Source organism: Pygocentrus nattereri, chromosome 29, assembly GCF_015220715.1.
Source record: "Pygocentrus nattereri isolate fPygNat1 chromosome 29, fPygNat1.pri, whole genome shotgun sequence".
Lineage (NCBI taxonomy): Eukaryota > Metazoa > Chordata > Actinopteri > Characiformes > Serrasalmidae > Pygocentrus > Pygocentrus nattereri.
Window position 1 is genome coordinate 12,913,490 of NC_051239.1, and position 25,584 is coordinate 12,939,073.

At 40.2% G+C, this 25,584-nt stretch overlaps 1 protein-coding gene and 1 long non-coding RNA gene across 6 annotated transcripts in view; one reads left to right on the forward strand and one right to left on the reverse strand.

Moving 5' to 3' along the window:
• The window catches only part of LOC108412149 (membrane-associated guanylate kinase, WW and PDZ domain-containing protein 2), a 107,987-nt gene that overhangs the window by 78,571 nt on the left and 3,832 nt on the right, over positions 1–25,584 (forward strand). For 3 of the 5 annotated variants that reach the window (XM_037536086.1, XM_037536087.1, XM_037536088.1), the window contains 4 exons: positions 21,904–22,104; positions 22,535–22,602; positions 22,737–22,886; positions 23,474–23,612. In XM_037536086.1, the coding sequence (XP_037391983.1) occupies positions 21,904–22,104; positions 22,535–22,602; positions 22,737–22,886; positions 23,474–23,612 (558 nt within the window). Of the gene's footprint in view, positions 1–21,903; positions 22,105–22,534; positions 22,603–22,736; positions 22,887–23,473; positions 23,613–24,254; positions 24,359–25,584 lie in introns of all 5 variants that reach the window. The other 2 variants (XM_037536089.1, XM_037536091.1) reach the window with 2 other exon arrangements.
• LOC119262800 lies at positions 21,406–22,581 on the reverse strand. Its single transcript, XR_005129903.1, has 2 exons — positions 22,474–22,581; positions 21,406–22,136 (listed from the first exon to the last, which is right to left on the reverse strand). It is a non-coding gene; the product is annotated as an uncharacterized LOC119262800 (long non-coding RNA).

Genomic DNA, 25,584 nt, shown 5'->3' on the forward strand with positions numbered 1-25,584 from the left:
CTTTACCACAACAGACCGGTAAAGAGCCCGCATCACTGCTGACCCAGCACCAATCCGCCTGTCAATCTCCCGCTCCCTTGTACCATCACTCGTGAACAAGACCCTGAGATACTTTAACTCCTCCACTTGAGGCAAGAGCTCATCCCTGACCCAGAGAGGGCTCTCCACCCTTTCCCGCGTGAGAACCATGGCCTCGGATTTGGAGGTACTGATCCTCATCCCGGCCGCTTCACACTCGGTTGCAAACCGATCCAGTGAAAGCTGAAGTTCATGGCCTGATGTCCCCAATAGGACCACATCATCTGCAAACAGCAGCGATGTGACCCTGAGGTCACCAAACCGGACACCCTCCATCCCCTGACTGCGCCTAGAAATTCTATCCATAAAAATTATGAATAGAATCGGTGACAAAGGGCAGCCCTGACGGAGTCCAACTCTCACTGGGAACAAGTCTGACTTACTGCCGGCCATGCGAACCAAACTCCTGCTTTGTTTGTACAGGGCCTGAATGGCTCGTAGCAAAGAGCCATGTACCCAGTACTCCCGAAGCACCTCCCACAGAATACCCCGGGGAACACAGTCGAATGCCTTTTCCAAATCCACAAAGCACATGTGGACTGGTTGGGCAAACTCCCATGAACCCTCCAGAATCCTGGAGAGGGTAAAGAGTTGTTCCAGTGTTCCACGACCAGGGCGGAACCCACACTGCTCCTCCTGAATCCGAGGTTCGACTATGAGCCAGACTCTCTTCTCCAGTACCCCTGCATAGACCTTGCCAGGGAGGCTGAGGAGTGTGATTCCCCTGTAGTTGGAACACACCCTCCGGTCCCCCTATTTAAAAAGAGGCACCACCACCCCAGTCTGCCAATCCAGTGGCACCACCCCCGATGTCCACGCAATGTTGAAAAGGCGATCAGCCAAGACAGCCCCACAACATCCAGAGCCTTGAGGAACTCGGGACGGATCTCATCCACCCCTGGAGCCCTGCCGCCAAGGAGCTTTTTAACTACCATAGCGACTTCGGCCTCAGTAATGGACAAGCCTATTCCCGTGTCCCCAGACTCTGCCTCCTCACTGGAGAACGTGTTGGTGGGATTGAGAAGGTCCTCAAAGTATTCCTTCCACCGCCCAATGACGTCTTCAGTCGAAGTCAGCAGCACACCATCTCCACTATAGACAGTGCCAGTGGCACACTGCTTTCCCCTTCTGAGTCGCCTGACGGTTTGCCAGAATCTTTTCGGAGCTGACTTAAAGTCACTTTCCAAGGCCTCACCGAACTCTTCCCACACCCGGGTTTTTGCCTTGGCAACGACTGAAGCCGCAGATCGCTTGGCCTGTCGATACCTGCCAGCTGCCTCTGTTGTCCTACAGGCCAACCATGTCTGGTAGGACTCCTTCTTCAGCTTGACGGCATCTCTCACCTGGTGTGTCCACCACCGGGTTCGAGGATTACCGCCCCGACAGGCACCAACTACCTTGCGACCACAGCTACAGTCAGCCGCTTCAACAATGGAGGAGCAGAACATGGCCCATTCTGAGTCAATGTCCCCCACCTCCCCCGATATCTGGTCAAAGTTCTGACGGAGGTGTGAGTTGAAGATCAATCTGACAGGTTCTTCTGCCAGACGTTCTGAAAGGGTTAACTTTCCTTTGGCCTGTCTCTTCCCCAGTGACTAACATGTATTAAGGCAGCCAAGGAAGGGCTCGACCACATTCTAACACGTTCCCAGCAAACCCTCACTATACGTTTGGGTTTGCCTGGTCTGACCGGCATCTTCCCCCACGACCTGATCCAACTCACCACCAGGTGGTGATCAGTTGACAACTCAGCTCCTCTCTTTACCCGAGTGTCCAATACACATGGCCGCAAGTCCGCTGACACGACTACAAAGTCAATCATTGAACTGCGGCCTAGGGTGTCCTGGTGCCATGTGCACTTATGGACATCCTTGTGTTCAAACATGGTGTTCGTTATGGACAAACTGTGGTTTGCACAGAAGTCCAAAAACTGAACACCACTCGGGTTCAGATCAGAGAGGCCATTCCTCCCAATCACACCCCTCCAGGTCTTACTGTCGTTGCCCACGTGAGCGTTGAAGTCCCCCAGTAGGACAATCGAGTCTCCAGGAGGAGCACTTTCAAGCACCCCTCCCATGGACTCTATGAAGGCTGGGTATTCTGAACTGCTGTTCGGTGCATAAGCACAGACAACAGTCAGGACCCGTTCCCCAACCCGAAGGCGTAGGGAAGCTACCCTCTCGTCCACCGGGGAAAACCCCAACATACAGGCGCCGAGTCGAGGGGCTATGAGAAAGCCCACACCTGCCCGCCGTCTCTCACCATGTGCAACTCCAGAAAAGAAAAAAGTCCAGCCCCTCTCAAGGAGATTGGACCCAGAGCCCAAGCTGTGTGTTGAGGTGAGCCCGATATCTATACCTAGATATACCTATACCTATATCTAGCCGGTATCTCTCAACCTCGCGCACCAACTCAGGCTCCTTCCCCGCCAGTGAGGTAACGTTCCAAGTTCCAAAAGCCAGTTTCAGCAACCGAGGATCAGAACGCCAAGGCCCACGCCTTCGGACACTGCCCAATCCACAAGAAAATGTACTATGAAAAATAAATTCCTATGTATCTGTTATAGAACAGGGTTTGCATCACTCCACACGTGTAACTCCCGATTCTCTGTCCTGCGTTGGAAAGCCTCACTGATGTTCACCTTTGTTGCTACTCTGATTGGTCATTTTCTTTTTAAAGTGTTATAGTGTTATAAGTAGAGATGAATTTGGCAGTTTTGGTGTTTTTTCTTTGCCATTGCTTCTTTGAAGACCTAATGAGCTGTATTGTATTGACACCTGCTGGAGTGTGAAGAATATTTTGCCAAGAAAGTGAATTGAAAATCACTGACCCTGCCTTTAAAGCTATATCTACACACCAGCACACCAAGGGTCCACACTAATGCAATCTCATCCTCCCATGGACAACAAAAATAGAGTATGGGACAATATTCAAAAAATGTTTTGGACACTTTAGGCATGATTAACTGTAAAGCAATAATATAACACTTAATATCTGTAAAATATAGTCATAAAAGTATGACCCACCCTAAATATAGCACTGTTTAATCTGGAACATTTTTGTTATTATACAGCACAGAAATATGGTTCAAACATTTCCTGAATCTGTAGAGTCGCCATTTCCATCCCATCATACTGCTGCATTGTATGTGACTACATTTTGTGTGAAACTGACTAATAGACACTCAGGAGATCACTTACCTAACTGACCCATCAAGTTGGAAACCCTTCATTCTTCATTAAGTCTAAAAAGAGACACATGAAATGGTGCGCAAAATGTTTACAGCTGCAGCTGTTTCGCAACATAATGACGTATCGGTTTCATGATATATGCAAGTACTTTGATGACGAATTTAATGAGATGCCCTTAGACTTCAGAGAGTTATGGCTGAAGATCTCTGATATAAGGTAATGTTAAGCTTCTGAGAAAAAAAAACAATGCAGGAAATGCACTAGCATGAATTAGTTGATTGTAAACATCTGTGGCCTTTTTTAAGGTTTATTTTAATGTGAACATACACCAGAAGCAGGCATTTTAGGATGTGTTTTTGCAATCAAAAAATACAACCCCAATTCCAATGAAGTTGGGATGTTGTGTAAAACATAAATAAAAACAGAACACGATAATTTGCAAATCCTTTTCAACCTCTATTCAATTGAATACACTACAAAGACAAGATATTTAATGTTCAAACAGATAAACTTTATTGTTTTTTGCAAATATTCACTCATTTTGAATTTGATGCCTGCAACACGTTCAACAACAAGTTGGGACAGGGGCAACAAAAGACTGGGAAAGTTGAGGAATGCTCAAAAAACACCTGTTTGGAACATTCCACAGGTGAACAGGTTAACTGGAAACAGGTGAGTGTCATGATTGGATCTAAAGGGAGCATCCCTGAAAGGCTCGGTCGTTCACAAGCAAGGATGGGGCGAGGTTCACCGCTTTGTGAACAACTGCGTGAGCAAATAGTCCAACAGTTTAAGAACAACGTTTCTCAACGTGCAATTGCAAGGAATTTAGGGATTTCATCATCTACGGTCCATAATATCATCAAAAGATTCAGAGAATCTGGAGAAATCTCTGCAAGTAAGCAGCAAGACAGAAAAACACCATTGAATGCCCGTGTCCTTCGATCCCTCAGGCGGCTCTGCATTTAAAACCGACATCATTCTGTAACGGATATTCCCACATGGGCTCAGGAACACTTCAGAAAACCACTGTCAGTGAACACAGTTCGTCGCTCCATCTACAAGTGCAAGTTAAAACTCTGCCATGCAAAGCGAAAGCCACATATCACCAACACCCAGAAACGCCGCCGGCTTCTCTGGCCTGAGCTCATCTGAGATGGACTGACGCAAAGTGGAAAAGTGTCCTGTGGTCTGACGAGTCCACATTTCAAATTATTTTTGGAAATCATGGACGTCGTGTTTCCAAAGAGGAAAAGGACTGTCCGGATTGTTATCAGCCCAAAGTTCAAAAGCCAGCATCTCTGATGGTGTGGGGGTGTGTTAGTGCCCATGGTATGGGTAACTTGCACATCTGTGAAGGCACCATTAAAGCTGAAAGGTACATGCAGGTTTTGGAGCAACATATGCTGCCATCCAAGCAACGTCTTTTTCAGGGACGTCCTGCTTATTTCAGCAAGACAATGCTAAGCCACATTCTGCACGTGTTACAACAGCGTGGCTTCGTAGTAAAAGAGTGCGGGTTCTAGACTGGCCTGCCCGCAGTCCAGACCTGTCTCCCATTGAAAATGTGTGGCACATTATGACGTGCAAAATATGACAACGGAGACCCCGGACTGTTGAGCAACTGAAGTTATACATCAAGAAAGAATTTGAAATAATTCCACCTACAAAGCTTCAACAATTAGTGCCCTCAGTTCCCAAACGCTTATTGAGTGTTGTTAAAAGGAAAGGTGATGTAACACAGTGGTAAACAAACCCCTGTCCCAACTTCTTTGGAACGTGTTGCAGGCATCAAATTCAAAATGAGTGAATATTTGCAAAAAACAACAAAGTTTATCTGTTTGAACATTAAATATCTTGTCTTTGTAGTGCATTCAGTTGAATATAGGTTTAAAAGGATTTTCAAAGCATCGTATTCTGTTTTATTTATGTTTTACACATCATCCCAACTTCACTGGAATTGTGGTTGTAAAAGAACTAAGCGTTGCCCACAGTAAAGCCTGAACGTTTCCAGCCCTGGATAAAGATGCTGTCAGACATATACACGTAAGTGTATTTATGCACTGTAGATGTGTTTGTATGCATTGTGTGCTAAGCCTGTATTCTGTGTGTTCCTTTCTGACATTTGTTGTTATTGGGAATCAGTATTATGGTAGTTTCAAATTTCAAGAGAAAAATGTAATGTACAGAAAGCAGTTTAATATTTAGGATGGACAATTTTCACTTTGGGGTGGCTTACAAACACATGCTAAAATGTAATGTGCAGCACTATGAGTTGTAGAATGCTTTAATCCTAAAAGTACACACACACACGGAGTGCAGAGGGATCATGCCTCTTATGAGCCCCCACTGCAATTCAATTTGTTCTGTTGGCATAACCAGCATGCATCTACAGTGCCAAAGCCAGATTACACTCCTAGGTACATCCTCCCTCATCCTCTCATCTGCTTTCTGCATCACTTTATACATATCCACATCTACTCCATCTCTCTGTCTTTCTCTGTCTTTCTCTCTCTCTCTCTCTCTCTCTCTCTCTCTCTCTCTCTCTCTCTCTCTCTCTCTCTCTCTCTCTCTCTCTCTTCCTCTTCTTTCATTTCCCCTGGTCTCCGTCTATTTTACATTTCCCTCTGTCCACCTCCTGTCCTTCTCTCACTCCCTCTCTCTTATTTTCCCCTCTCTCTGTTTTTCCCACCACCCCCTCCCTCGTTCTGCAGTGGTTTTAAACATTCTCTTTCTTTCCTCTCGCTCGCCCTCATTCGCTCCTCCCATCACTCTTTCTCTCTACCTCACTGTCTTTACTCCCTCCTTCTTCTGTGACTGTCTGCCTTTTGCCCGCTCTCTCTCTCTCTCTCTCTCTCTCTCTATTACTCTCACTCATTTGCTCTCAGATGCTGAAGATAAAAATGAGCGCGCTACCTTGAGCAGCTCTCTCAGTGAGAGACGGAGGCATGCTTTGTTTTTGTTTTTTAATTTTTCTTTCCTTTTTTCTTTTTTCTGAAATTTTGTTTACTTGTTTGCTCACGCACACGCTGGGCTCGTTCTCTTGCGCTGGCCGGCATTTTCCATGTGACTGCTCTCACATGCGTTGGGATTTAAGAGGAGTGTGATCCAGCATCAGGACCCTGCCACACACACGCTGAGCCATGTTGGAGAGACTGCAGTCAGCCCTGAAAAGTGTGAAGGAATCCAAACGTAACTATATGTCTTCTCTTGTTCCATGTTTTCTGCTTTCTGTCCTCTGCCAGTAGCTGAGGAGCTGTAATTGCTGGAATTTCCCTGTAGACTAGAGCCTGGTGGTGATGTAGCTTCAGTGCAGACCTCTGTAGCAACATGCAGTATAAGTGTGTGGTCTGCTTGCATTTATGAGACCACAAACTTAAGGGATGCATTTCATGATTCGCCAAGGTTCTTTTATGTAAAACATGACCTAAGAAAAAGCTTGAGTATGAAGATATTTAACTATGCTTTTCCTGTGGTTGATATAAATATTTTTTGGGCGCATTGCAGCATGTGCTTACATGACAGTGATTGTTGTTTTAATGTTATTATCTGTTTGTAGATTTATTGTCTGAACAGAAATATATCTAAAATTTTGAGAAATGATATCACAGAGACCTCACTCATGCCCCTATAGATACACCTCACCTAAGGCCATTAATGGGGATTCCCTCCTTTGACTGTTCCAACAGAAGGCCTATGGCATACACTGTCTCACCATGCTATTATAGGCTAATCAATATCAGCTATACATGCAATATTACCACCGTTTACTAATAGTGCAGTTCTGTTATTAATTAATTAATGTAAGCATTGTAAGTGAATTAGGCATGAGTCAGAAGTTTTGAATATTTGAAGTCATGAAAGTTAAAAATTAGGATGTTTGATATGCTCCTCTGTAACATTATATTGTTTAGTCCAAAGAAATAAATGTGGAAAGACTGCTGCAATCATCTAAAAGCTACCCCACACCAGATGAGAAGCTCTGTGTTGTAGCGGCTAAGGGTCTGCCACCAGATAGCAGACAGTACAAAGCGCAGCTGTAGCACATAGGGAGCAATGCAAAAATGCACTGATGAACCAAAAACTCAAGTTCATTTTGCACTTTGCTCATGTAGATTTAATGGCATCAAACTTTAAACATCAATTTGTGAATTTAGTGTTTGGTATCAGCTAAACTTGCTGTTTCCAGGCTAAAGGTTGGTAACATTAACTGAGGTGCAAACAGGTGATGAGCATTGGTCAGTTTATTTTTAAGACCTTAGATTGGCTGATTTTCTTGGTGTAAATTTCAAGTCACCTAATATGGATTTGTGGGAATTACTTTTATTTAACTTGTAAAACTGCGTGAAAGAATTGTTCAGTCAATGAATTTGTTTTGTTTGAATATGAAGTAATTTTTTAGGTAGAACTATTTAACCATTTTTTAACAGTCTGTGTTTAATTTTATGAATTAACCCCTGAAATATAGTCTTCTTGAAAGTCATAATGTCTACGCCACTGCAGTCCTGTGCTGTTTCTGAATAGAACTAAAGCAGAAATAGCATCTGTACTCGGTGCTGTCACGGTTAATGTCCCAGCCAGCTTTAGTTTGTGCTTTTGGTGAGGGCTTTAAAAAGCATGAGCTCCCTTTATGGGTCAGTATGTGTTAGGCCCTGAGACAGCACACTGCAGCATGGATAAGTGTGTGTGTGTATGTGCATGTGTGATGGAGAGATCTGTGTGCGTTGAACTCCTAACACCTAATGAAAAATGCATCAATTTGAATTTGAGCCTTGATTTATAATGCAAACACCACTGGTTGCTGTAGTGAACACGTTTACAATAGTAACACAGAAAGTCTGTATTAATAGTAATAGTATGTGTGTACTACAAGTACATTGTAATACATTGTTTACTGATAGCTGTTTTGGAGGGCTGCTTTTTCTACTAACAGGCTGCTGAAGAAGGAAGCCAGATAGCCAACAATATTGCTAGAAAGCTAATATTGTATAATATTGGACTGGGGGGTTCTCAGTGGTTGTATGGAATATTTCTACTGTGCATGCTGGGTATTCCATGCAAGAATGATGAAAAAGACAAAATGGTTGCAAAATCTTGAATTTTGTAAAAAAAAAAAAAAGATTTTATATATATAACAAGACAAATAATATCTTAAGTACAGGTTTTACAGTAGAATGCCTCTATAAGGGTGTTGCATCTTTAGTTATATGACTGAAAACAAAGTAGTCCAGGGCAGGTCTAATACATGTACACTACTGAGGATTAAAGATGCAGTGAATTTTTATGGCTGATTCTGATTTCTATGCAGCAAATTGACCCTTTTTTTTACAATACTTTTTATTAGCCAAACCTCCGATACAAACAACATTTTTTTTAATGGGACAAACTTGAGTTTAAAATCAGCTGCCTATTTAAATAACAGTTAAAGTGCTACATTGAAAGTAAGGCAATTGGCAGTGTAGCACAATAACCCATGCATAATTATGCTGTGACTTTTTTGTACAGGTGTAGCAGCAGCATTCAAATACAGCCTGAGTGCATGTATGCAATGTAGTAGGTAGCAATCTCTCTCTCTCTCTCTCTCTCTCTCTCTCTCTCTCTCTCTCTCTCTCTTTACCTGTCTCTCACATTTTACTCATATGTGTGGTTTTCTAAACCAGCCAGCATTACTGTGCTAACTTGTGTGTTTCAGTTGTGGAGCGGTTTATTGTGATGAAGAGGATGATGAAGGTGAGATAGGGAAGAGGACTGTTGCTGCTAGTGAATTTTAATTACTACCAGCACTGTTAATCAGGCTCTGATGCAAACAGCTGTGTTTGTGTGTGTGTTTGTGCATGTCTTATGCTTTGCACATGTTTCGGCTTAAATCCATAGCTTACTGTGTGCTTGAAGGTAGTCCAGTGTATCAAGGCTAAGCCAAATAAGTGTGTGTGTGTGTGTGTGTGTGTGTGTGTGTGGTCTTAAGTGTGTGAGTGAGGTTAGATTTAATATGGAAAGGGGATTAAAGGCCCAGTTTGAGACTAGACCCATGACTACAGGAAAAAGACTTGTGGCTACAGAAAAAGACCAATAGCCAGACCCTAAACACATACCTGGGCTAGCTCTAGTTATGAAGAGATAGAGACGGCTGCTGTCAACATATGCCATATGTCATGTATTTATGGATGGTGGGAAAAGTGACTCCGTTTAAAAAAATGATGCACCGTCAGGTAACCCCACCCCTGCTTTAAGCCCTGGGTTACTTTGTGTCTTGATAAGATGGGTATAGTGATTTTGTGGGCTTGGTTGACACCTGTTAGCTTCTGATTGAGTTTTACACAGTAGTATTCTCTAAAACAAGGCAAGCAAATGGCAGATTTGGTTAGTAGATAGCAGCAGCCCTCTGTTGGCCAAAACAAGCACAGTGCAGGACGTCTGCCCATCTGCTCTGCTGCAGGCTTTTCTTAAGACTTTGCGTTGTGTTTTTATTTCATAGTTAGAAACAGAGACATTTCTGGCAAACAGCTCCAGCCAGGGACAGGCCACCAAAACGGGGATGTCTGGTGACCCTTTGGTTTGTGTGTAGCTGCTCAGCTATGGGAAGCAAACCCATGAAGCTTCTGGCGAACAGTTCTTGTGATGACATTGCTTCCAGAGGCAGTGTGGACAGGCGAGGACAGGCAATTTTTATATGCAGTCCTATTCTTTGAGCTTGTGTGGCCTACAACTACATGGCTGACCTATTGTTGTTCCTAGTTATTTTTACTGCACTGTCACAGCACTTACTGTTACCTAGGGCAGCTCTAGCAGGACTTGACAAACATGACTTGTTGGAAGGGTGGCATCCTATAATTAGGGTGGCATAAATAGTTAGCAATAGGTGTGATCGAAATATATGAAACCATTAGCCTAATTAGAAGTGCCCATTTAGTTTTGGCGATATTATATAGGTTGCATACGTGACCTTTTGCCTTTTCAAGATGGTAACTAAGCGTGCGTGATATGGCAAAAATGGTGAATTCCTGTGGTTGTTTTACTTGTGGAAGCTGACAAAACAGAGAAAGAAAGCTCAGTTTCATTTGTCTGCCTGCTGTGAAGAATGTTAGCAAAGCACTGTGAAGTTCATTTGACTCTTTCATTTTCCCTTTTTCTGTGTTTAAAGTTTGGACACTTTGACCAACAAACATTTTGTTGATTTTCAAAATGAGAAGAAAAGAAAAACAAATTTTGATGTACAACTGCAATTTACTTGCTGAATTTAACATAAAAAAAACAACAAATGCGATGTGTGCATAAGTTTGGACACCCCTTAGTTGACCCACTAGTGTTATTTTGTCATAAGATTTCAAAGCTTTTTTGACCCACTAGGCTTTAATCTAAGTCAGTTGTAGACAATCTTCTTCTTCTTCTTCTTCTTTCGGCTGCTCCCTTTAGGGGTCGCCACAGCCGATCATCTGCCTCCATCTTGCCCTATCCACTGCCTCCTCTACTTTTACACCAACCATCTCCATGTCCACCTTCACTACATCCATAAACCTTCTCTGAGGTCTACCTCTTCTCCTTCTACCCGGCAGCTCCATCTCCAACATTCTTTGCCCAATATATCCACTATTCCTCCTCAACACATGTCCAAACCATCTCAACCTGGCTTCTCTGGCTTTATCTCCAAACTGCTCCACCCTCACTGTCCTTCTGATCTGCTCATTTCTAATCTTAGTTGTAGACAATCCCAGAGCTTAATAAATTCTCTGACCCTTTAAAACTTTTCAGGGTATTATGCTTACACTCACCCGCCATGGGCTCATCAAGCAGCTGCCTGAGGATCTGAAGCTAAAGATAGTTGATTCTTACTGTTGGTTACAAGATTGCTGGCCACAATAAATATGTTGAGGCTGTGATTTTGGCCAGAGCGGTTTTACTAAGTACTGGCAACACATCGGATATGTGTTGAATTTTAATACCACTCATGTGAAAGTGGCCTGAATTGAACATGAACGTGTTTTTGATGTAGCTGTTTATAGAACCACCCAACAAACAGATTTGTGTCATATATTAAGAAAAAGATGGTATTTAGGCCCTGCATTTCTATAAGCTGAGGTTTGTATTTGTAGTATTAGTAACTGTTAATAGTCCGGTTCTGAATCAAAGTAGTGCTTTGTTAACTCTCAAGGCCCTCTGATAGTGTTGCGTATGGCAGCTGTAGTGAAGCTATCTGAGTAGACATGCTGAGTGTATTGTTTGGGACGGAACAGAGGACAGCGTGCAAGTTTAAATGTCAGCTCGGCTTTATAGATGGATGAGCTTGCATTCTCTATGCGCGCACTGTTTACCATGTTTGATGGCTTATATAACAACTCCGGCTCAACCACTGAGACACAGCAGCACCCACCGTACTGTGAGAGAGAGGGAGTGAGTGAGAGTGAGTGAGTGAGTGATAAGTGGCACAGAGACAATGCAGAGAGAATTGTCAGTAAGATTTAAAAACAAAACAAAAGGACGGACAGGTGCCAAGCAGAGAAAGAGGAGAAGAAGAGAAGTACAGGGAAGTAGGTGGGGGTCACACAAGGATGGCAGAGAGAGCTGAAGAAGAGGAGGGACAGATGGGGAGAGAAAGGAAAGAGAAAAAAGTTGGAAGGGGTAGCTTTCCTTAGGGCTTAATGGTTGCATTGGCTTTCTTTCTTGCATTAACCTAAATGTACTGAAGCTACAAAGCATTATAGAATGATGGATGATGGTTCAGCAACAAAAAAACCCATACAAAGAGGAGAGAGAGAGAGAAATATAGACACAGACATCACCATATTTTACTCCTATAGAGCTTTTGTGGTTCCTGGGGCAGTAACAGTGTGAGTCATGCTGGTTGCAGCATTGTTAGAAAACTAATGATTTTTGTGACAGGATTACAGCCAACTGCTGCATCTCTCTGTTTCTATCTGGGTCTCTCTCTCTCTCTCTCTCTCTCTCTCTTTCTCTCTCTCTGAGACGATGGAACCATCTACTATTATTTTAAACAGACTTTTTATCTTTTTAAATTAATGGTAGTGGTGATTATAACAAATATAGTAAATATGTTTACATTTATTTGAAAATGTATTTCTACTATCCAATAAAGCACAAATAACTATACAATAAAGCACATATTTTCTTAAAGGAGACATACAATACAGCACAACAGTCAGAAACCTTACTTTTATTTCATTTCCAGTCATTTTTCACTGTCAGAAAATAAACAGAAACCGTATTGTTGCGATTGAAATCTTGTATCTCCTGTCTGTTGTATATCATTTTTTTTACATAATTTTAAAATGACAACATTGTGTCAATTTGAAATTTAATGGCAAATGAGCCAACAGAAATGTTGAAAAATGACTTCAAAATTAATGCAGTCTCACTCCATGAACAAGGTTTGTTCCAAAAGCGATGTATTTAACAGAAAAGCCTCCAACATTAAGTACAATATCAAAGCTGACAGTATTTCATTTGTTCATTCTTTACTTCTGTGCAGCTGCTGCTATTATAGCTCCTCAGTTCTTGTACTTTCTCAAAGAAGTGACTGACATTAGGTTCTCCTTCAGAGAGACACTAACATTCACACAAACAACTACCCTTACCTTGCAAATGTCTTACTCATGTGCATCCAAAATGACTCAGTTACATATTTCTGAGGAGATATAAGATAATCCATGTGTTTAAGAAAGATGAAAGTCAAATTAAAGTAATTGAAAAGTAAGAGCTTCCAAAACTGGAGTTCAAAAAATGAATAAAATGGGACTCCTAACAACTGCGCAAGATCTGGTAGATAACCAAAACGTCCCCATCAGATAAACAGTACTTAAAGCTTTCATTTTTTTAGAGAGAGGACAAAATCAAGCTCAACTCTTACTTTGTATCTTAAAAAATCTACAGGTGTTTCTGTCCATCATTTCGTTTTGAGAAGACAACTCAGTGCAAAAAATTCAGAAAGTATGATTAGCTGTCGAGAAACCCTTACTGCGAAAAGGAAGCACATTTGTGCTAAACTTGTGCTGCTGGCAGACTGGGAGTAGTTAGCAAAATGACAAATTGACCATGTAGGATAAATAAAGTCCATCGAACACCAAGACTGTAGCTGCGTCCCAGTTGTGTACTACACATTAATACTATCCACTATATACTGCGTACAAATCCTAATAGTATGAGTTTGACAGGTTAGTACACAAAATGTTTACATACTACACCATTCTTACTAACAGGAAATGACTAACCGTTGCTATGACAATGCACATCATAGCAGGCTAGACTCTGAAGGGTAGCTAACAAATTATCATGCGCTCAGAAACTAATTTCTTACAGAAACATTAGTAAATATACCACATTTGGTTTTTTTTTACAGAATGTTTTACAAATTTGGGATGGACTCACATTTATACATCATTTCTGCTCCCGCTACCACCGCAGCTGCTGTTGTGTCACTGTCCTCCATTTTTTCACAATTTTCCAGATGCAAGAAGCTCCTCCCTTTCCGTTTCCTGTTGGATTGTGGGACAATAGTGTCCGTTATTACTATATTTGAAAATCGACTGATTCTAAGTATGCTTTGGGGTTTTTTGAGTATACTTAAAACTTGTGACTATACTACATACTACATACTCAAACATTAGTTAGTATTAGTATTAAGTGCGCAGTCGGGATGCAGTGTGTGAAATGTGGAGTATATGGACTGATAAGTCTACATTGGGATTGTTTGGACTGTGAGATGCAGAACGTGCAACCAGCTTCTAAAACTTAACTTATAGTTATAGGTGTAGAAAAATGTCCCTATAGATTTCTATGAAAACTCTAAGCAAAATAATGAAAGCTGTAATAAAGGCAAAGTTTGAACAGACACTGACAATTTTGATATTAGCTTTAGTTGTTGAATACTTTTCTGTGAAATGTGTTTTGTTTTTGCAGAAGGATGAATAACTAGTGTTCATTGCATGTTTTTACTGAAAGTTAAATATATGAAAAAGGTAGTCACTGGGTTTTGTTCACTTCTTCAGACTGAGGTGAATGGTCTTAAAATAAAACACAGGTCAGAATGGAATTCAAGGCTAAGTAGAAAAGTAGACACAGCTACTGAGGCAGAAACGGCTACTGACTAAGAGACAAATGAACACTTATCTCAGGCCGCCCACAAAGCACCTGGATGATCCACATGAGGTCTGCATGCTTTATGGACACATGAAGCAAAAGTGGAACTCTTAGGTCAGCATACTCTGTAAAAATGGGAGAATATGAAAGGTGAAGCCTCGTCATGTAGACGTTTTGTGATGAAGCAAAGATGGATCAGGCTGCAAGACACTACAAGTGAGCAATATAACAAAATATAATACCAAAGCGCTTGAAGTCTGATACAATACTTGAACTTGATAAGTTGAAAATTACTCCACATAGAAGCCCCTGGTAAAATTCTTTTTAATGAAGCATGTAGCTGGATGTTGTTTTTAATGCACTCATGATAACTTTGATATTTTTATCTCATCATTTATTATGATATTGTCTCTCACTCCTATAAGACCTCAGAAATCGCACATGATGATGTTTAAGAAGATCATGTAAGTTTAAGAAAGTGATATAAACCACACTAGCAGAGTTTCCATTCAACTGCAAATTGAAGCGAATTTCCAAAAAGTAAGTACAAGAAGTGTTTCCAACCACTCTAATGTGCAAATCCCCAAAGATAACATCATATTCTTGCACTGTATGGTGCGAGACAAGAGTCACACTCACTGTGCATGGAGGGCTGTGAATTTTTACTAGCTCTCAGTAGAACAGTTTTAGCAGCCCTTTGTCTACTGTTCAATGCTGTAGTTCTAAAAGCTCACAGCTGCCAAGCAGAGCAGGTAGTGGCCCTTTAATGAGGTCACGGTCCCACTTCACCATTGCCCACCAAACCCCGGGGAATGTCAGTCCAGAAGTATCACTGATGACTGTGTCACAGTTCACACACTGCCGTACTAAATATTAAAATAATAATGGGACCATGCAGTCTATGATTTTTATCTGCCATTGTGTTTGTTGCCATCAGTCACTGCTTATTCATCTTCATCATCCTTTTTTCTGTTTTTCTTTTATCAACACTCCTACCTCATTCAAGTGTAAAAAGGTTTTAAGGTATTAAGGCATACAATTTGCATAAAAGAGGTGAATGGAATACACTTCAGAACCTGAGGTGAGAAATCTGTGCCTGAAAACCCCAAAATTAAGTGTGAATTTGAGTCTGATTAAAACTACATGTACTGTCTAATAGCTGGCTTTGTTTAAAGGTGATCATTCTCTGCATGTCAAAACTATGCACAGCTGTCAAAAAGCATACTGTACCTTTTTAACAGCATTGTGGCTTTCTAGTGTAACGGTCAATTAATTGTGAAAAGAGGTCTCTCAACCTCTTCTAGAGTTTAGAAAGAGTGAGATTGCACTGTTAGCATTAAATCAGATCGAACCACAGCATCAGTCCACTGGGCTAATGGAACCCCATGTTAGATAGTGGAGCTTTTGCTGCCATTAATAGGATAGCCTCTGGGCTAGCGAGAGACAGGAGGAAATACAGTTTAGTACTGTCGTCTGTTGTGAAAGTTTAGCATGAGTATTTCCCTTTGAGATAAAGTGAGCTAGTCAGCATTAAACATCAATGAAGATCTCTGCTCACTAAGAGTTTGGCCCCAAGAGACAGAGCGTGTGTGTGTGTTCCTAAGTAGGTCAGCACAGGACGACTTGCTGTTCTGCGTTAATGGCACGCACTAATGGAGAGAGACATATTGAGTTTAATTTGGGGACAGAAGCATTGGACTTGTATCAGAATAACAGTCTGTACACCTACATGTGACTTTAGCATTTTCTGTTGAGCTACCACTCATGACAGGCCAAGACAAACTAACAGACTGTCAGTTAAAGAATGCACAGTGACTCTGGTGCTACAAGTGGAAAGTTAAAAAAAACAGTTTGCAAAGCAAATGATGTATTTGTTAGACTCTCTTGTAACTGACCTTTGTATTATCTAGCTGGCTTTACAGAACATTGGCAAGAATCTCATTCAACCTAATTTTTTTTTCCAGAATATGTGAATTATTCAGATTCGCTGCATTTGTTTACAGGTGCTACTTTATGTTGAGTTTCTAGTTTCTAGGGCTACAGAATACTGTTTTGGCAGATCAAATTTAGGATTGCTGAAAACAACAAAAATACAGAATTTACTGCCATGCCTGCCATATGAATATAAAATCAATCATTTGAAATAAAAGACACACTCTAAGCCTAGGCATTTTATAGTTGTTGTCATGTGCTACAATGGCTCATAAGGTTGAACTGAAATTTTTGTAGCTTTCTACAAAACTTCCAAACTGTCCAACCTTGCAACAGCTGCGATAAAAAAAAAACATTTGTTGGGTAGATTAATCCTTGGAAATAAGAATTATTGACCTGATGTTTCTTGGAACTGCTCTTCTCAGTGTGGATCTGGAGGATTATTTCAGAAGGTCAGATTTCTCAGTTATTTCTCAGGATTGCCTGATATGAATGTCTCCTTTTGAGCACATGGAAAGACTGCTTGTTGGGGTAGTTACTCAAAAAAGTAGTTCATTACAGTACATATTACTATTTATTTATTTATAAAAAAAGGAATTGATAAAGGAATTGTAAAGGAATTGATAATAAAGTAGCTTTTTCATCATTTGAGAAATATTGCTAAAGTTCTGCATTTTCTATCCCAGAGCAATGCAGTGAAACTTGTTCTTGCATTTGTTATACTGTATTGCTTTACTGTAATGCTCTTTTTACTGGACTTCCTAAGAAAAAAGTACATCCTCTACAACTTACACAAAATGCAGCAGCATAGATCCTAGCAAAAACAAAAAAACAGCACACATCATTCCATTCAGAAAGAACAAGACTGAAAAAGCTGCCTGTTTTAGGATATATTAAGTTATTTTATTAGTTTTTAAAGCTCCTGCATAAATCAGTGAAATGTGTCTTTTTATGTTCCAACATAAATCTCCAGATCAGCAGATACTGGCCTTCTGCAGATACCTTCCATAAAATACAGAAAGCAGAGAGAGCTGCTCTCTGGTATTATGATTCTGCACTGTGGAACTCAATTTTTATTAAGCAGTCAGGTTCAGTACACACTTCTAAGCAACAAGAATTCAATTTCTACCTCTGTTTTTATATTTATCTTTTTTTTTTATTTAGCTAGGTTATTGCTTCACATGCTGTAAATTAGCTATAACACAATAGATTATATAACTATAATAAAAGAAAATCAACGTTTCCAGTACTGTTAAACTTTAAATAAACATTTTAAAAATTTAGATCTGCTACTGGTGTGAAAAGTGCTGTATACATAAAGTTATTATTATTGTTGTTGTTGTTATTGCTCATTACTTTACTTCTGTGTTACTCTCTAAATCTAATACAACTTATTCTTCAATAAAATGATGTATAGCTGATGCTGTTTAAAAACAAAGAGAAACTAGACAGCAGAAACAGTTGTAGTTGAAGTCTTCCTCAGTGTGGGAATCTGTTTATCAGTTTCATATTAGCATGACTAGATTGTTTGCCAGGTTTCAGGTGCTCAGGTGTGAGTTTTAGTACTGTTATGTGGATATATGCATGTATTATTGCACCTTTGACCAACTAGATTTCCTCCCTGGATAATGGAGTTGACTTGACTTGATATAGAAGAAATTGATATTTTAAATTCACTGCACAAAAATAATATTGTTCTCTTAGAGACACATGAGTAACACAAGCAACAAAAGACCTACTAATTCAGTAAATGTGGTTACAGTAATTGTAGCTGTAATGCTTCACACTTTTATTGCAGAAAAAAATCACATTATTGTAATTTGTTACTTTAAATTGCATTACCCCCCAACACTGGAGAGTACTCTCCTGCATTTACCAGTCCTTTCACTGTTTTTAGCTGAAGCCTTTTAGACCCTCTGCCTCTGCTGCAGGTCCTTTCTCAGTCTATCTATGAATGACTGATGCCTTTGAACGCCACCCAGGAATGAACCTGACATTGAGAGAGATACATAGAGAGACAGAGAGAGAGAGAGAGAGAGAGAGAGAGAGAGAGAGAGAGAGAGAGAACGCTTTTGGCTGTGCTGATGAATAATTGCACTCTCATAGCTTGCTCTGTCTTTCTCTCCATCTCCTTCAAATGCTCTCCACTTTTCTACTCCCATCCATCATTTATCTGTCTGTCCTCCTCTTCACTCTGGGGAGGACTTTTGAGTCCTTCTAAATTATTTTATTCTTTACATATCTTCAAGGGAATGTTCATTTCTTCTGTGATTCTATCCATCAGTGCCTATAGATAGCTTGAGATGTAGAAAGTGTGGATTTTCTCCTCTCACTAATATTCAAGTCTGTTTACGCACTGCAGCTTCTTCATGGCAGCAGTGGCCGGGAATTCAGAAGTCAAAATTACTTCCTAAGCTGGATATCTTAGGTCCAAATTGAAGAGTGCCTAATAATAACACTTATAAGTAATAATGACAGTAATAATGTGCCCTATCTCTTGTACTATTGGACAGTTAGTAGTAATTATTAATAATTTTGCTTTGGGTCATACCACTGCAGGCTTTATTAAATATTAGTATGACCAATTATAAATCTCGATTCTAAAAAAGATGGGTATGTGAAATGCTAGTAATGATTTGAAAATTCACTTTGGCCTGTATTTGACAGTACAAATAACAAACAACAAAATATTTAATGGTTTACCTTATCAAATTATTGTTTTGGTAAATATATGTTTATTCTGAAATGGATGCCATATGTTCCAAAAAAAGATGTGACCTGGGAAATTTAAGACTAAAACATTGCAAAATATTCAACAAACACCTCAAACAGATAATGCAATCATACTTGAGTTTTTCCAGAAGTGAGCAAGAACGGGTCAAGGCTCACCACTTTGCCAAAAAATGCATTAGTGAAAAATCCAACAGTTTAAAAACAACATTCTTGAATGAGTAATTGCAATGATTTAAGGTATTTTACCTCCTACATTACATAATATCATCAAAAGATTCAGGGAATCCAAAGAGATTTCTTTGTGTAACAGGCGAGGCTGAAAACCACAACTGAATGACCGTGACCTTTGATCCTTCAGATAACACTGCATTAACCAGCATGCTTTATATCACATGGACTCATTTGACAAAATGTTGTGACAAAATGTGAATAAATGCTGTTTGTCACTGCATCCGGAAATACAAGTTAAGACTGCATTATGCACAGCCCTATGTTACAGTCCAAAAAATGCTGCCGACTTTTTTGGTCAATCAGAAAATGTGTATTTTGGGCTGATAAGTCAACCATTCAGTTCATGCAAATAATGGACATTGTGTCCTTATGGCCAAGAAAGAAAAAGACTGTCCAGATTGTTACCAGTGTAAAGTTCAAAAGCCAGGGCCTGTAATTGTATGGCATGTCATGGTATAGAGGTTAATCTGATACTGAAAGATATTGGACAGTGCAGGTACTAGATGTGCAATATACAGCAAATAAGTCCCGGTATGAAAAAGTCCCTTTCTGTTTTTAATAGCATTTTACGTACTGTCCCAACATTTTTGAAATTGAGGTTCATATGATCAGTTACGTAACATTACAAAATAGATGCCGACATGTCGCTGCCTTTAGATCGATGCCTTATTCTCATTGGCTAGCATTGCTCTGTTTCAGGGAGATAGGAACTAAGCCTAGCCTTTCACCCAACAAGAATTCAGTGTGTGCTCTCAGTGACACGGGTCTTAAGCTGATAGCACCACACATGAACCCTGCTTTGACTTTTATGACTAAATATGGCTTGAACAAGTTGACCATTGCGGCTAGGAGTTGATACTGAAAAGAACTGATGCCAGGCAGTCGAGAGTGGACTCGATTCCACTCTTTGGACTTGATTCCACTCAGCTACAAGCCAGCCCCTGTTAGTTAGATTATTTGGTGGAGTCAACTCCAAAATGTCTGGACTCAAACAGTCCTAATGACCAAGTGTTTTGTTTTCAGCCATTACATGATCACTGAGTGCTTTAGTCTTTGTATTGCTTTGTATTGATCCAAACCTTCATCTCATCTCTCCCACCTCCCTTCTCTCTCTCTCTCTCTCTCTCTCTCTCTCTCTCTCTCTCTCTCTCTCACACACACACACACACACACACACACACACACACACACACACACACACACACACGCTCATTTCATCCTGGCAGGGTTGAGATGGGTTGACCATGGCCAGTAAAACAGCGATACATTGGAGTTATTAGCTTTAATGGTTTGATCCGGGGCCAGGGCTAACAGTTCATAACCACAGGTTCATTAGAGCTCTGCAGGAGTCCACTACCATCAGCATGTATCCTGACACCTCACCTAGAGCTATGCTTAACCACTAAGACTTGTCTGAATTGTCTGTTCATTACCTGTGACAGCAGACACTGGAAGTGGTATGTGACAGACTGAAGATTAACTCTGAAATATGGAGACTGCACTGTTGATGTTCTTAATGTGTTTTTGTCATTTAGCCTTGTCTCCCTCACTCTCTCCTTTAAACTGCATTTTCAGTACTTTTCAGCTCTTTTGTTTTTCTGTCCTCTTATTTGTTCTCTGTAGAAACTGTTGAAAGGTTGGACAAGCTATACAGAAACCTGTCGAAAATGGCATTTAAAATTATGAGATATCGTAGGACAGTTTGTTTAAAGTTGCTACATAATGTTGATTTTCCAGTGTAAAATGGGGCATAATTGAGCTGGGCTATGTTGTAGCTCTGAGGTCACTAATAGGCAGACCACAGCCTGAGTCCGGACCCAGACGCTGTCCTGTGCTGACCTGGGCCTATAACTGATAAACTAAGGAGAATTATTTAATTTCGACCAGATGGTCCAATTTTAATCGGCGTAACTTTTCTAGCATTTACAATATGGCTTAAGCAGCCCGGGAGACTCACAGACCTGTCACATGTTTTGTTTACATCACATGTGACCCTACTCAGCCAATGAGATCTGTGTGTTACGTTGAGCACTGAGACTTGAGTGGACGAGAGGGAATAGGTGAGAAACAGCAGTTGGAGAAGAAAGTGAGCCAGATTATTTATATGGTGTGCTCCAAAAAGAGAAAACTTTCAATAAATACTGACAAATATTGTTGAAATATGACTGAAATGTACTTTATTTGATTCGACATTCAGTTGTTGACTACATAAGATGTTCATATAACTACTACTTCAGTATCCAGTACATGTAACTGAATCATAATGCAAGTTAGACATTATGATGTTTCGGACCTTTGCTTGAGGAAATTGTCTTTGACTGGACCTTATTGAATTTTAATTAAAGACCCCTGTTGTAACTAATTAAGATTAGATAACTAATGCTAATGATTGCTAACTTAATTACATGACAAAGCTACTACATGCAATGTATTCTAACAGTTTGAACTGCATAGTCAGTTATTTTGTTGTGTACTAGTTTCTGATTAGATTGAATGAGATTTGTTCCTATGTTTACAGTACATTTCTGAGCATGGGTAGGTCAGTTGGTGTCATTGACATTATTTTATCATGTAAAATAGGGCCAAAGTTGTAGAAATTCAGCTTGTACTAAACCAGCAATATATTTCTGTCTCTCTTTATGTCCAGCGGTGTCTCTGCTGCCCCATCGTTTTGTGACGGTACGTCGGGGCAGTCCTGCTGCGCGGAGCGGGCAGATTCGTCCAGGGGACCGGCTGGAGGCTGTGGAGGGACGCAGTGTGGTCACACTGCCCCACAGGGAGTTGGCACAGATACTGCGCAGAGCCGGAAACACACTTCGCCTCACCATCGTCCCGCGCTCCAGTGCCCGTGAGTGATAGAAGACACACATGACACAAGACCTGAATGAGAAACAGACAATAAAATCCGAAATGTGTTAACACAGTCCTGCTCACACATACAGTACAAACACATCCAGGTACACAAATACACATATATTTTTGGGAATTGTCTTCTGACCTTTGGATTTCTATAGCTAAATACTGCTATGCCTAGATCGAAACCTAACCCTAATCTTAATCTCAGTAATACATACAAATCTTTTGGCTCTGTTGGATTTGTCATTGCATAAGAACAGTTTTTTTTAGCATAAGAACAATTGTTACCATTTCAAGAACACAGATACATTTTACATACAGATTCTATATTTTCAATCTTAACAATACCGTATTTTCTCACCTTTATCCTTTTCCTCTTCTGTTCTATTTTCTTCGCTACTCTCGCCTCTCCCTTCTCTCAGATTCCTCCGAGAACTCAGACTATGATACCAGTTACAGAAGCCGAAAGTCTCACAGGTTTAAACAGAAGGTGAGACAGTATATCACCCTCTATTGCTTGCTTTTAGAGTTGTTGGTATGGCAACACATGGCTTTCAGAGACTAACCCTTTCTGTCACTCTCTCTCTATGCCTTTCTCTCTCTCTCTCGCTGTCACTCACACAGCAGGACACTTCGCGGTACTACAGTGTGGATCTGGAGAGAGGGCCCACTGGTTTTGGCTTCAGTCTGAGAGGGGGGAGTGAGTATAACATGGGCCTTTATGTTCTAGGCCTGATGGAGGGAGGACCAGCCTCACGCAGCCACAAGATACAGGTATGTGTATGTATGTGTCTGTGTGTGTTGTTTTCATACATTTTCATGATGAAAATGCCTTGACTTTGTAGAAGACCCAGAGAAATAAAAGGTACAGAAAAATGGCAGGACCTATGAATCTTTAATTTCGTTCTACCTAAAAATGCTTCATGTGGTAACAAACAATTAAAGTAGTTTTATTCAACTTAAAAAAACTACGATGATTGAAAGCATCATTCATTCATTATTATTTATTCAGGTTGAAAATAATTTACTTGTTACCACATGAAGTCATTTTTTATGTAGATCTGACGGACCACTTTTTACAGTGTAGGTTTAAGGTTACGCTCCAAAAGTCTTTCGGACATATAGAAACTTAAAACATACATATTATGTACTTATCTCATGTATATTGTTGATCTCATATGTAGTGTCAAGCCAGCCAATAGATCAATCCAGAACAAATCCCATTTTGTTTATGCAGAAACTGTAAGCTGTAAACTAGTTTTGAAAATGTTCGTTTGTAATATAACAGATGTGGCGCTTAATTACATGCCAGCTTTGTTAATTTCATGCTTAACACAACGAGACACTGATGAATGTTTCAGGTGAGCGACCAGTTAGTGGAGATCAATGGGCACAGCACAGCAGGAATGACCCACAGTCAGGCTGTGGAGCAGATCAGGACTGCAGGCCAAAGGATCCATCTTGTCCTGAAGAAGGGCAACGGATACGTTCCTGACTATGGTAAGACTGACTGTGCTGAGGACAGGGCTACGATTACCAGAGTTAAGCATAAACTCATTTATACAGAAATGCTAACTTAATTAGTGTATTAGTCACAGCTTATTTATCACAGAGAAATCAGATGTTCAAAAACAGTGCATGTTTTAAAAGACCATTGGTTGAGTAAATGATTTTTATAATAGGTTGATACAAACAGGGCTGTAGAGGAGCTCTGCTATAATAGTACTGAGCTCCCAGTTCCAGGTTCTGTTTATTCTGTTATTGTTCTGTCTTTAACAACTTACTGATATCTTACTTGTTTACTTTGCTTGTGCTTTTTTCTTCTGGATTCTCTTTTTCTTTACTTTCTTACCTGATATTCACATTTTTATTTATTATGATTCACATTTTCTTGTTTTCCATTCCCTTTACCTTACATATTTTCCGTTTGATCTTTCGAATGTTGGGGTCATCCTATCTGCTTCTGCTTCCTGTGCTTCTTTTCCTTTTCATTCTATACTACTCTTTTAATTTCCCTGACCTTTTCATATCTTTTCATCGTTCCCTTCATTTAAATGCTTCTGTTCTGTTTCCATGACACTGGGGGGAACTTTTTGTACCTTTCTACTTTCCTCTTTCTCTATTTTTTCCTGTCTTACACAGTGGAGCTTTCAAGTCTCTCTCTCTGTATGACCAACTCCAAGCTGGGCGAGCCTTGCTTTTATGTGATCGGGCGGACCGAGAACACGCGGTTGGTAGTCGTTCCTGTTAGTTCTCCCATTTTCCTGTTTTCTCTACATCTCTCCTCTTTTTATGTTGTCTGATGTCACTCTTTAAACGTGCTCTTGCATTTTCCCCTCTTGTCTTACTGTTTCTGTCGTTCATGCGTTGCCCTCCGTTGAGCATCACTGTGCTGTATTACAGGTAATGCGTCCTTTTGAGTGGAGTAGGCTCCAGTAAAAGTGTAGCTATTACTTAGGACATTTCTGAGGAAATGTTGCAGAGTAGCTTTGTAGCTTATTGCTGTTTATTTTCAATACAGACTATTACCTTTTATATCTTTGTCATGTTTTGTTCAGTGTCAGTTAAATCATATTTTACAGTATTTCTGATCAAAACTTTGTCCACATCTGGTAATTTGAAGTTAAATATAATTTAAATCTCTATTATAAGGTACATTGATAATATATTCATTCCACAGCATGAGCCATGAAAAAGGTTCTCTCCTTCTTTGTCCTGTACCAGTTCATTGACAAAGCATTGATGTACCTGTATTCAGCAGAATTTGTGCTGAGTCATTAGCACATCAAAGACTCTACTTGGCATTTATTCAAGAGTTAGGTTTAAGTGTGGGGCATGATACATCCAAAGAACATGGAAGCAGTTAATCAAGATGGGACATTCAGGAAGGTTGAAGGGTGAATGCTTAATGAAGGTTGAATCATCATGCTTTTAAATGTTCAACTGTTTCCTTAGAATATCGTCTGTTTTAGTGGCATTGATGGATTTCAGGTTGAAATAATTTTTTAAAGGTATCCTACATATTGCTAAAACAACCCAAGCAGCATTTGCTTCAGCTGGTAGGACGATTTTTAGTACTGCAATAAGGTTTCAACCAGAAAAAGGCACATATTCACTAAAACAATACAATGCAGTGCACACAGACAACACTCCATTAAGTACAAGTTTTTCAAAAGCAGTGCTTTTTTTATTTATTTTTTGTTATTATTAATAACATGAATGGATGGACAGAAACACAGATCTGAAGCAAACGTTGAGCTTGTTTTTCTACTGAAGCCGAAAGCTTTAAGTGCTATCTGATGGTGACAGTTTTGGTGGTCGGGCTGCAGAGCAAATTAGGACCACAGGCCAATCCTTGTATGGTTGTTTAGAGTTATATTTTCTCTTTTAATCCTTTTTTGATGTTTTGGAAAACTGTTTTTTTCACCTATTTTCCTTTGACTTCCCCCTTCATTATGCAGACTGATTATCT